The sequence below is a fragment of the Desmodus rotundus genome, chromosome 10, assembly GCF_022682495.2.
Source record: "Desmodus rotundus isolate HL8 chromosome 10, HLdesRot8A.1, whole genome shotgun sequence".
NCBI classification, from domain to species: Eukaryota; Metazoa; Chordata; class Mammalia; order Chiroptera; family Phyllostomidae; genus Desmodus; species Desmodus rotundus.
Window position 1 is genome coordinate 69,737,985 of NC_071396.1, and position 13,696 is coordinate 69,751,680.

Here is a 13,696-nt window from a genome sequence, read left to right on the forward strand (position 1 = left end):
AGTGTTGTGATTTGAAAGCAGATTAAAGCTTTTGGACAGATTTGATCTGTGCTTATACTGGCTCATTACAATGAGGGGAAGTGGATTTAGTGATGAATTACTTTATGCTGAATTTCAGTGCTCCTGGCTTCATTGAATTGATTTAGAGCTAAATCAAACATTTTAACAATTGTAAAATTACTGAGAGGATTAATACTTGAGATTCTGTGGACCTTAAATTTTATAACATACGTTGTGTATATTATATATTTGGTGATTATGGAATATAGGAGATCCAGTTAGTGAAGAAAATCGAGTACATTAGTTAAAATCTAGATGTATTTTGAAGACTGATACTATCCAATGTCTTTTTAAAAAACCCTGGAGTCCATTTGTTTTTCTTCTTTGATTCATGAAGTTTCAAAAATATTTACTCAGTGCTTTGAAGGCAGATCCTTGAGACAAAATGAAATAAGGTCTTATCAGTACATCTAATGACAAGTTATTTAGGTAAAATTGTTATACTGCATTATAAGTATCTGTGTATTTCTAGCCTTTTCTGATGTCCTAATTCAGATGTCTGTCATCAGGAAATAGGAATGCCTGTTTCTAACGTGTCTGGTATTGCCAGCGCAATGCAATACTTATGTCCTGTCTTGCAGTGAAAACTCTTCATTGTTCTTCACAGGTCACTGACAAGGAACGGGAATTTGCTGCTGGAGCTGCAAAACAGCTCGAATATCAGCAATTGGAAGACGATAAACTTTCTCAGAAATCGTCTAGCAGTAAACTCTCTCGATCTCCATTAAAGATTGTCAAAAAGCCTAAAAGCATGCAGTGCAAAGTGGTACTTCTGGATGGATCCGAATATACCTGTGATGTGGAGGTAAGTGTGTATTTTAAAACCTTTTTGTCCCAAATCTGAGAGCTGGGGAATGTTGGCATAAAACATACAAGATGCCTCTTTATTTTTTCAGGACTTTGGAAAAACACTCAGACCCAGCTTCTAAACACAAAATTATTTCCAAAATCTGTAACAGAGTATCAAATTACTAAAAATACTTATAATGTTCCCCAAATGTTACTATTAAAAAATGTGATCTTTTAAAAAAAATCTCCAACACTTTTCATGGTAGGAAAAAAAATGGGAAGCCTTAAAAATCACGTTTTCTTTAATATCCTGGGTAAGAGCTATCATTTAAATGAATTTGGCCTTTTCTATTTGAATGTTTATGGAGAAGTCAATTGTTTAGTGCTAGAAACTTGGAGACTTCTGTGTACAGGAGTGGTGGGGTAATTCGAACTGCGGATGTCTTTTTCTTGCTGAGAAAATGAGTAACCTGTCAAATGTACATTGTTGTGGGCATTGCCGCTTGAACGTTCTTTTGGTAAAGAAAACACATTCCTCTCAGAGAAGAGGCAGTTGAATGACTTTTGTCTGAGATGTTTGGCAAGCCCAACGTAACGGATGACAACAAGAAAACCTGTCCGTAGCTGTGGACGGGGGTGACTGTCGAGTTCTCCAAGTTATCATGGGGCGTGCACGCAGGGCATGGGCTCAGGCCGTAGGAGCCGGTGTCTGTGTGCACCTCCTGTGGCATCTTCTCCTCACAGCTGGGGAGGAGCAGCTTGCTCTTTCAGCAAGGTGATCCCATTTCAAAGTTAATGTTTTCATTCAAAGAGCCCATTCCTCCTGTCTCCAGGCCCCTGCCCTTTATCACACAAGGACATTACATATCCCTCTATACCAGCCCTTCCCACCACATGTTTACACATTTTCACAATTTTCCTTTTCTGCTGGGTGTGCCGAGTTGCTCCCCGGCCCACGTGCAGTGTAGGCCTGTGTGTTCCACATTTCTCTTCCTCTTTCCTCATGACACAAATAGCACCAGACTCACCTGACTTCCTGTGTCCCACGTTCATTCATCTCTGCTTCCTCTGCCTACAGCCCCATCTCATTCATTCCCGTTTTACTTTATTTAATGCACTCGGGCATTCAGCGCTCTTCTTGGAACAGAAGATTCAAATCCATTTCACATTGATAATGTCAGTAAGGGTAGGGGTGAGATTGGGGTTACTAAATTATTACAGATTGTAAGAACATAGAAAATGTATATGTGTATATATATGTGGGTGTATATATATATACATATATATAATAAATTACTAGATCAACAGTTATTTGCTCTATCATGTATTTGTAGAATTTTTGTCATCATATAACTTGACAAATATTGAGGGGTACAAAGAGTGTAATATATGTTCCAAGGACCCCCTACCTAAGGTTGCCATACACAGATCTGTTTCTTGCATTTTCCTGGCTTTGCTTTTGGCTGAAATCTTAGCCCAAAGTGTTCAAAGTGTTGATTTAGATGTTTATTCTGGAAATGGGGAGATACAATAATATACCTCTACATGTGTTTTACTATGAACCTTAAAGGACTTTTGTGACCTTGAGAGAGGCTGTATTTTTCCATTGTAGATCTGCTTTCTGGAAAAATCAATCTAAGCCAAGAGAAGCTTTTTTGTTAACTTCAAGGACTGTCTTTCTATTGATTTCATTGTACAGTATAATGGAATAAATAGGGTTATCCGGCAGCCCTCTAGTCCACCAGAGTTTTGTGGGGAAGACTGTAGTGTTTCATGTGGGGAGAATAAATGCTTCAGGAGGGAGCAAGGTATGTGTAGTGTTGATCATTTGGCTAAATTTAATTTATATCCCATGCTTCAAATTCATTGAAGGTAATTTGTGTTTTCAAGTACAGACTTCTCATTTTTGTATTAACTTTGGACACAGTTCGGTGTTATTTTTACTGTCACTGTGATCATTTGGATGGGCAGGGCAATGTTGGTCCGTTATTTTCCTTTATAATAAGGTATTTTTATAAATTGGACAGATTCTTGAGTAACTTTTTTTTCTGTCACAGAAACCTTGGCCAGCCGAATATTTTCAGTTTTACAACAGACCTTAGTAGTAGAAAAGAATGTGTTCGGTACGGACATTGCGGTGAGGAAGATGGAGACATTTGGACGTGGTGATGTGAAATGGACTTGTTTGTGGCTGGCTGGGTGCACAAGAGTGGCTCTGAAGCAGTGGCATGGTTCCCAACGTGGGAATAAGACGCCAGTTGACAAAACATATTCAAAATGCCTCTTGTCTTAGCTACGCACTGTGGAAGCTAAACCTTGGCTGGCAAGGTGAACAGGGTGTAGTAGGTAAACAGAGGTGGAAGATATCCTTCAGTCTTCGCTCTCCTTTAAAATAAGGTTTTATCAGCCTTGGACGAAGGTACCAAAAAAATGTTTTTAAGTGATTCAGAGCTTTCAGAGTGTCTCAGGGCCCATGTGTCACAATGCGTGTGTGAAGTAGACAGTGTGGAACACTGAGGCAAAGTAGCGAGATAAGATTTAGCAGGAGGGAAAACCTTAACTATTTTTAAGGTGTGAGTACAAAGGAGAAGCGTGTTTGGGGAAGGGGCAGTTAGACTTAATGACAGTTCAGGTGCAGCTTACCTTTGGGTTAGTTGGTTAGAAAGGCAGCACGCGCCAGCAGTGTGGGGCGGCCGTCAGACGGTCCTGCGATCCCAGGCTGAGAGTCGCCCGGGTCCTGGGGCTGGAGAGGTCCTATCCGTGGTGTCTTGTTTAGTTCAGATGTGAGAAGAAGGCTCCATATCCACCAAATTGGGGTGCAAAAATGGAATCCTTCACTTGTTACCCACAATTTCAAGTGATATCCTTAAACTTTCTGAACCTAAATTTCCTCACCAGAAAAATGGGGGTAAAAGTATTTGCCTCCAAAAGACATTATTGAAAAGATTAAAACTATTACTTTATTTGAACACTATCTGGGATGTAGCATACTCTTGATAAATGGTAGCCATTTACTCATAATACGAGCAGTGAATTCAGCCCTGGCTGATGTGGCTCAGTTGGTTGGAGCATCATCCCATAAACCAAAAAGGTCATAGGTTTGATTCCTGCTCAGGGCACATGCCTAGTTGTGGGTTTGGTCCCTGGTCAGGGTGCATACAAGAGACAACCAATCGATGTGTCTCTCCCTTTCTCTCTCTGCCTCTCTTTTCCTCTCTCTAAAATCAACAAGCATATCCTCGATGAGGATTTAAAAAAAAAAAAAAAGAACAGTGAATCTGACTTGAGCTTATTCAACAGAGAGTTATTGGATGGTGAGGGATCTCCAGATGGCTCGGAATCTGGAGTAAACACAGAAATGGTGGAGTTCACTCCAAGAAACATCCCTTGATCCCGTCCAGAGATACTTGCAAGGACCTTTTTCACATTTCCTTCTAGCAGTAGGCTGAGATCATTATAGCATTCAATGTTTTTCCATTTGAGAGACTTTTTCCCAGATAATTTATAAACCTAGTCTTGATTATCTAAAATATAAAAAGGTCTTATAATGAGTATAATATTAGAAGAGACCTTATTTTAAGTAATTTGATTCATATGTTTGGGACATCTCCACATGCTACCAGATTTTCAAGTCTGCCAACAAAATCACCCTACTGTCATCCCCTTATTATTTGAATTGGACCGTTAAAGAACACAAGCAACTTTCCATAGCTGGTTCGTTACCACTGTTGCCGTATATTCCTTGAACATAAATTTTAGAAGAAAATAAATACCCCAGACACATGCCATAGAGGAAATAGTGCTCATCACATTTATTTTAGTCCCATTGTGTCTGTGTTTGGTGGACTCATTGAGTCTAATTTATTAGCATATAACACATTTTCTAAGGACCATCCAATTAGAAATGTTTTCTATTATTTGGATACCATTTTAATCTAGTCTGAGTTGGTTTTAGGAAAATAAACATAATCTGAAATTTGAGTCCGTATTTCATAATATAGGTTTGTGGCTACACATAGAAAATGTTCAAGCCATTTTTGGTATAATTTGGTTTGCCCTCCACAAGAAACCAGATTGATGGAGGAGTCTGGAGCACAATTGGGAAAGTGGCGGAGGGTTCACCAGGCAGCCTTGCAAGGGCCCTCCATGTGTCCCCATGCATGTGAGACCCAGTTTACTGTACCTGTGGGTGACTCAGTGGTGAGGGAGAACCGGTGCTTAGGGACCCAGGTAAATCCACACAGAGTGGCACGACAGGGGCAGACACTAATGAATCAGCCACATTGCAGGGAGAGGTTTATGTCCAGATTGGGGCAAATCAAAAAGAGCTACTTCAGCGCAGCAGTAAAATCATAAAAACCAGCCCCCCAGGTTTGGCCCTGTGCAGAAGCTGGCTGGCTGAATGAGCTCCATAACAAGACCGTCAGGGTCTCCCAGAATGTCCGAGAATCTGGGGTAAGCACAGAAACTGTGGAGTTCACTTCAGTAAGCATTACTTAATGAGCATCCCAAGATGCTTCTAAGGAACCAGAAAGGGTAAGGAAATTTATGGCACTGTGTCCTAAATGTCCTTTGGTCACCTTCTAACTACTGGTCAGGATGGGACTGTTAGAAATTTCCAAAAGCTTTGTCTCATCTCTAATTGAATGAACTGTCTAAATCTATTGTACTATTTTACATACTCCACTAACTGGAATACGTTTGGAAAAACAAATGTAGTGTCTGAATTTTTCAATTTCTATAGATTTCACATTATTAAAACCTTACAATCCCTTTGGAAGTTCTTGGCTAGACAGCAAAGGGAATCGTCATAATCCAGAAAGTTGATTAGAGCACCGGTTGCCATTCATGTATTATAAGAAATAATAATTAATTGTAAAAAAAATAAGGGTCTTTTCCAAAGCAGTACAAGTACTGTTCATTCAACAACTACATAAGTGTCAGAGTTTTTGATTCTGTAATTGTGTAAATTCCAATTTAACCTCTCGGTGGCTCTCTGCTCAGCTATGTCCTACCATATCACACCGTCAGGCTGTAACCAATGGCCCAGACTGGCGGCAGCAACTTGCCTGCTAGAACATCGACACCCCCAGAGACTTCTGAGGATGGAAGGGTTTTAATTAACTTATTTTCCTTGGGTGATGACTCTTTTCCGCAACCATAGGAACGGTTACATCCAAAGACTGTGAACATGCACCTTCCCATTTACCTGACATAGTTACCATTAAGTCTTCCCAAGGTATTGAGGTTTGTCCTCAGTAAGGCAAACCCTTTTTTACTAAAATTGTTAAATCTATTTCCCTGGCTTTTATTTTTTCAGTAGTAGACTCTAGTAGTTCATCACCAGTATCGACATGGTCTAATAAGCCCTCTAAAAATGTTAAAGTTTAAAATATGAGCATATATGAGGTTTGTCCAGAAGGCATCCAGCCATATAATATGAAAAATAGAGGCATTTACTGAAAAAGATACAGGATACAAGAAACATTGTACAATGGACAATGACGCCTTAGTCCCCTTCAAAGTAGGCACCTTAGGACCTCACACAGTTCTCCCAGTCGCCATCAGCTGCCCCATCATATCTTCCTGAATCTCATCAACAGTCAAATCCCTTCCCTTTCAAAGGTGATTTTAGTTTTGGGAAAAGCCAGAAGTCACAGGATGCCAAATCTGGGCTGTAAAGGGGTAGAGGGGTGAGTCACCTGGGTGATTTGATGTTTCTCAAAAAAAACTCTGCATGAGACGTGATGCATGAGCAGGCACATTGTCACAAGGAAGCTGCCAGTCACCAGTTGCCCCTAGCTGTGGCCTTCTGAATCATCTGAATAGTTTTGGGGGAGGAATGTTCAAGCTTAACGCAAAATTTGATGCAGATTCCTTGCTCTGCTCTCTCGGTCATTTTGAATGTGACAGCCACACAGTACACATGCTCACTCAATGGCATTTACCACTGGCACAGTGAAGTTGTCATTGTTCGTGCATGCGCATTCCAGTCCACTCTTCTTGGCTGCCAGGTTATACTGATGTCTCACAAACTGTGCTCGTTATATTAGCAACGGCTGGACTTTTTCTGGACAGACCTTGAATGTCAAGAAATACAACAGTAAAACCCTCTGGTGTGTCACCATACTATGGGTTGTGTTTTGGAAACAGTGAATTTTAGAACTTGAGTACCTGTGCACAGAGCGGAACTGATGCTGTAGTGAAGATTAAGATCACGGAGGAATTCTTTTGGGTTTTACCTCAATTGTCTCATGGTGTTAAGGCCTGACTGGTGATTTATTTTCCCAGTGTTAATATTCTGACATCGTGGTGCTGAAACAGGCTTGCTCTTTAACTTGCTGTTCCCACAACCCTTCGCGTTCCCATTGTGTTTTCTAGCTACTTTGTGGTTTGTATTCGGTGACGTGAACTTTCTTGTCCTGTGTTCAGACGGAGGGGATTCACAAGCAAAACACCCCGTTGTGTTGTGTGAGCTTTGCCCTCCCCGTTCCGGAGTGCGGGGCTGTGCTCATCTTTGTCCTTGTGCAGCACAGCAGTTTGCTTTTACGTGGTAGATGGCCATCACCTACTTAATGAGGGACTTAATCTTCTAGGTTTGAAAATACCCCAGGTTTTCTCGTTCTTACCATTCTATGATTAAAATTTCAGCTTGTACTTTATATTTTTATATCTAGTTTACTTGAATGAATTTTGCCTCCTTTGGAAGCTTCCTTAATTTTATTTCTGAAAGTTTTCAAGTGTGTTCTAGAAGATATCTTTTAAATGTGTTTTTTCTGTTTGTGGCCTTTTTGCCATAGACTCTTAGGAGATGGTAGGTCGGCTACTGAAACCTTTCCTAGGTCTTGGGGAGGGTTCTGCCCTCTCTTGGCTGCTTCTCAAGAAATAGTTTGCCTTAGCATACCGGGGTTTAGGCTTCACTTGAGATTTTGGGAAAGACCATGTAGCAGGAAAAAAAAAATACCTGTTTGCCCAAGTGCCATTCTTAGGGGTGACAGGCCCAAACCCTGTTCCCATGACCCTAATCAGTGTCACCTGCCAGGTGCCAGCTCACACCCACTGTATCTCAGCCTGAGCCCCCGAAGAAAAGGAAGTTCTTACCTACTTTAGCCCAGGGCATTCCTCATTTCCTTCCTCAGGAAGAATGTGCCAGCATGGCAGGTGCTGGCCAGTCCCTCATGTGGAGACCACCGCCTCCCTATCACACAGGTTTAGCGGGCCCTTTGGTCCCGGTACAGGAGTGTCTGCTACCAGAGACCTGCCCCATGCTCTTCCTTGGAAGTGGACCTAAGCTTACAGCTTCAAAAACTTGCTTAAGGTGTAGTCTCTACGAGGCACCTCATTAAAATCTTTGTGTTGTCTAGAATACATCGATCCATTTGCACATGGTAGGCACCCAAATATTTTTCAACAAGGAGTGACTCATTTCAGTTGTTAAATGTTGTCTTAAAGCAAATTCTTTTTCTTGTTTACAGCAATTTCAGTTTGTAGAACCAGCATCACACTGTGTATGAAACATGCCAAGGAGTTTTACTAGTTTTGCAGGGGATTTAATATAAAGTATTTCTTGAGGGACTATTATGTTCCAAGCATTGAAAATCAGGAGGCGAAGACTTCAAACATGCATGTGCTTAGAGTCTTCATGTCTTGGTCATAGAGTCACACCATCGTAGATCTTGGAGAGACATTGGGAATAATTTTGTTTCTACCTGATTTTGCTGATGAAGAATAGGCCCAGAGCAGTTGATGGTGTGTCTGAGGACACAGCCTGCAAAAGGCAGAGAGGGGCAGACCCAGATCTCCTGCCCTTGGCTGCAGAGGTCTCTTTATACTGTGTCATTAAAACATCCAAAGTCTGTAGCAGGAGAAGGAACAATCCAAAGTAAGTATTTACCTCCAGCAAGGACTTGTGAAATAGTAGGAAGAAAAGAGAAAAAGGAGAAAAATTTACTTTTCACATTGTTTAATATTAACTAGATTCTTGAATGTGTACTTTATTTGTAATTCTGTAAGCTTTTGACATTACCATTGATCAGTGGTTTTAGATTTTTGTACGTAGCTATGTATGTCATTTTTGGGTAAGTCGGAGGAAGTGAAACCACCAGAGTCTCTGTCTCCTATTCACTTTCTCATTTCCTTTTCTTCTTGCTCCCCCACTTCACCTTTTACCTCCTCACCTCCTTCTTTCCCTCCCCTCTGCTGGTGGCTGGAAGGCTTTGAAATCTCCTTGAAGCACAACTGGAGTAGACACTCTTGAAAACTTCTTAAGTGATCACTAAGCCTTTGGTTTTGATTATACTATCATGAAGTAAAGTACTATGTGAAGAGTAGAACTTGGAAACAATACTTTTTATTTTGAACAGGAAGAGGAAAATAGCTGGAGAGATAATACAGGAGCTTGTCCAGGTGGCATATGTAACAGTGTTCGAGGCTCAGTTTAGCTCTTTGTCTTCAGATGGAATGGTTTTAAGCAAGTTCTACAGTTATCACATGGTCCAGCTCAAAGCAGAAAGGCTAATGTAAACTGGAGACCTGGCCATTCCTTCTGGAGAGAAACAGTTTTCAACTCACACTGATTCCCTCCCCACCCACCCCCGGTTTTCATGATCAATTGCCAGTTCATTTCATAATTATATCATTTCCCCCATGAAAGTCAGGTTATAATTTTCAAGATTATAGCTCATCTCCCCTTAATTAGTATTTAAATTGATGCTTTTCTTTTCATGGAAGTACTCTTGGCCCTTTGGGAAGTTTAGGAAGCAGGCTACTGGTATTAGCCACAAAATTAGAAAATCTTTTCATAGATGGGTAATAAGCTGGGAAGATTTGTACATGGTGGATAGTCTCTTGAATTTCATATCAGTTTTTTTTTTCCTTACCTTCAATTTCAGAGGCTGGAGTTTTTTGACCTTGTCTCCAAATTCTAAGGCTTATGAGAGCACCTGTGACCTCTTTTTGAGCAGAGGTGAAGCCTGGTAAATGACATGTTCTTAGAGGGGAATATAAGCCTATGTGGTGTCTGCGTGTGCACGTTTCCAACAAAATACAGAAGCAGGTTCAGGGAAGACTGGAGTACAGTATGAAGTTGAAGGCCCTATTGTAGGGCCAGGGTAAAATATTTAGAAAGAACTGGCTTTCATACGACTGCTGGCATGCACACAGCGGCCGATCCAGTCGAGAGAGGAAGTGCACATAGACAGGCAGTGATTAGTTCCAGGATTTGGCTGGCATGTCTGCCTCATGGCCCGGAGTCCAGCTGGCATGTAAGAGAGGTGAATGTGCTGCTGTTAGTTAGGAAAACGCTTTTAACGTAGGAGGAGATATAAAGCTGCATTTCTGAAGCCGTTTTGTGGTTTTGCTATTCCTGTGATCGTGTTAATTTTTATAGCAGAGGCAGAAGGGAAAATCTGTCATAGTGGTATTTCAGTCCAGTCTTGTTCGCTGTTTGGACAATTAAATAATTCAGGAGGAGATGGAAGAGCTGATGATGAAATACAGAAAGGGAGAAGCTCAGCAAAATGTTACATAGTAGAATCAAATAGCTTCCTTTGCTACTTTCTGTTAGTAAGACGTATGCCATAGCTAATATTAAGTGGCAATGAATTCATAGATCACAGCAGCCAGTTTTGGCACTTATTTCAAGGCTCATGTAGTTAGCTTCCACTGCAAGCTGATTTAAGGCTATCGGTACATGAAAAAGGTTTTGTTAACCATTCTTGCCAAGGTTTTCTGTTTTTCTTACCTCACTCTCTTAAGGTTTTTGTATCAGACAGACATTCTCATAGTGTCTGATATTCAAGTTGGTCCAGTAAACAGAGGGCCATTTTAAAATTCTAAATTAATTTAAAAATTAGCTTCAGCTTTGACAAATTTTAACTCTTAAGTAGCTGGGGACTTCTGCTAGGAAATATGTTGTCAGTTCTTATGCTGTGCTACTTGTAAAGTTTCATAAGCCAGAACAGTGGAACTGTTGAACTTGATTTTATGACGAATCCTCTCACCTGGTAGTGGAACCAGCACTTAGTATTTCCATTAAAAGGATCATTCATACGCATGCTTTTAAAAATGTGTTTATGAAACTTAGAATGTATAGCTACCTCATTAATTGAGTACCTATGGAGATATAAACCCAATCAGACTAGAAGATGGTTGTACAGAAGAGTAAGTTTTCCCAGTTGTCTCTCTAAAGAATCGATTTTTGAGCTTGGGAATATAGGACGTTGAGAGGCAATATGTCATGCTAGCACTAGCCTAGGCGGCATCTTGGCTTTGCCATTGGTTCATGAGTCACTCATTCCCTGAAGTCCTCTCTGGGTTGTGGAGAGTCGCACAGAGCGAATGGTAAGTGTTTACTTGGGCCAGGGAACCTGTTGACTGACAGTGGCTCGGAAATTTGAAAGGTTCCCTAGCTTTGTGGAACTTCTGCCCCTTAAAGCGTGAAGTATATCCTTCTAGGCATGTCGGTAAGAATATAAATGTAAAATATTTGATAGAGTGATTTTTTTAACATAAAAATCATAGGCTTCCTATTGCTTATAGGTATATTTTTTTACCCTTCAGTAGGTAAATGTATAAATAAACTGTGTTAACTTTGCAGACAGTGGATATTATTCAGCATTATAAAGAAATGATCTATCAAGCCATGAAAAGACAGGAAGGAACCTTAAGTGCATGTCACTAGTGGAGGAAACCTGAAGGGCTGTCTACCTTATGATTCCAACTGCATGACATTCTGGGAGAGGCAAAACGGTGGAGGCGGTAAAAAGATCAGTGGTCGCCAGGGTGAGGGAGGAGGAGGGACGAATAGGTAGAACATAGGATTGTTAGGGCAGAGAAACTGCTCTTCGTAATACCATAATGGTGGATATATGTCATACATGTGTCCAAGTCCACAGAATGTACACCACCAAGAGTGAACCCTCATGGAAACTGTACTCATTACACAGTTATGATGTGACAGTATAAGTTCATTATTCGTAACAAATTACTCTGGTGAGGGATGTTTATAATGGGGGGGGGGGCTGTGTGAGAGGGTGGGAGGCATATGGGAAGTCACTGTACCTTCCCCTCAACTTTACTGTGAACCTAAAACTGCTCTAAAGTTACTCTTAAATAATAACAAAAGCACAGGACCGTACCCTCCACACTAGTTAGAGATTTGCTGTTATCACATCACAATATATTAGACATAGGAAAGTATTTGTTAAATCTGAGAAAGTTAATTTCATCTTAACTCTCCATTCCTAGGTTGTGTGTGTGTGTGTGTGTGTGTGTTTACACTAGTAAGAATAGGATCAGTGTTTTCACATAGGTAGTCATTAATTTGGCAGTTGGGGAAATGCTGAATGATTTTATTAAATACAAACAGGAAGTAACTGTTTGTATTTAAGTAACTATTTAAGATTTAAACTCCATTTACCTAGAAGCTTATTAGGGTTGAGAAACTGACCCAGAAAATAGGAAATTTGCTTTTTTCTCACATTGCCCAGCTTCAACCTGCTGAAACTAGACAGAAGATGCAGCTGATGTTCTACTGTTTTTGTGTCAGAAATCAGTGGGCATCTAACAAGCCTGAATATGCTCTGAAAATAATTACACACTCTCCATTTCCGCTTTCAGTGCTAGTCTGGGGTCCTGAACTGACTCTCCTTTTATGGCACATAAGGAGGTAGTGTTCCCTGGCTTCAATAGTGAGCTCCCTCAATTACGTAGGAAAGTCTGCTAGAGAAGGGGTCTGATGAAGTCAACCTGCTTTCCCTTCATCTTTAGTCTCTTTGGAAGTCAGCATGGAACGTTCTTTCTAATTCCACTTAGCCTCAACTCACTGTATCTTGTGAATTCTTACCTAGTAACTCTAAGTAGTTTATTTGAAGATGTGTCTTTACTGTTCAGTTTTCAGTATCTTTGAAAATGCAGGTCCTCCTGCCCTGGCTAGTGTGGATCCCTTGGTTGGAGCATCATCCCCTAAGTCGAAAGGTTGCAGGTTCAATTTCTGGTCAGGGCACATGCCTGGGTTGCAGGTTTGGTCCCCTGTTGGGGCATGCACGAGAGGCCATCAGTTGATGGTTTTCTCTCACATTGGTACTTCCCTCTCTCTGTCCCTCTCTTCTCTCTCTAAAATCAATAATCATGTCCTCAGGTAAGGATAAAGATACAGGTCCTTCTATATGTGTCCAAGTGTGGAATATGGGAATCTTTTTTTTGCCTCTAATCATTATTAGGAGTTCTCTGGCAGGCTGGGTTTTCATGAAATAACCAGGGACACAACAGAAGCACTGGGAAGAAGGAAGGAAATGGAAACCTACCCATTTCACTTCCTTTTCACGTTGGGGCAGATCCTCTACTATTGTAGCGAATTTCTCTTGACTGAAGAAACGGGGAGTAGCAGTTGGAGGCACGTTTCCTTCATACTTCCTTCTCTTTGAGGATCTGGGTTTTCAAACAAGGCTGATAGACACAAAGCAGGACTATAGATCTTTAGGGCTGGAAAAAGCTCCTTTGGGAGGAAGGATTCCTCATCCATGGTAAGCACATGTCCAACACTGTTTGGCAAGTCGATATTAATTATTGGAAAATGTTGGCTTTCTGGTCAGACAAAGAGAGGTGAAAATTGAACGTGGAGTGTAGAAACATCTGGGGCAGATGAGGCTGGAAAAGAAGGCAGGAAAGAGTAGGAAAGATGGGTTGGACTTGCTAACAAGGTTTAATATTGTTCAGAAGTACTGATTTTCTCTTGCTGTTTAAGAAATTACCATTAACTTAGTGACTTAAAACAACACGCTTACTATCTTACATTTTTCACCTGGTCCTCTGCTGTGGGTCTCATACAACAGAAATCAAGTAGTTC

The 13,696-nt window shown here is 40.8% G+C and overlaps 1 protein-coding gene across 18 annotated transcripts in view; it reads left to right on the plus strand.

Moving 5' to 3' along the window:
• The window catches only part of EPB41L3 (erythrocyte membrane protein band 4.1 like 3), a 219,221-nt gene that overhangs the window by 134,384 nt on the left and 71,141 nt on the right, over nt 1-13,696 (plus strand). For all 18 annotated transcript variants that reach the window (XM_071219523.1, XM_071219524.1, XM_053912636.2 and 15 more), the window contains one exon: nt 668-865. In XM_071219523.1, coding sequence (XP_071075624.1) covers nt 812-865 — 54 coding nt within the window. In that variant the 5' untranslated portion in view covers nt 668-811. The remainder of the gene's footprint in view (nt 1-667; nt 866-13,696) is intronic.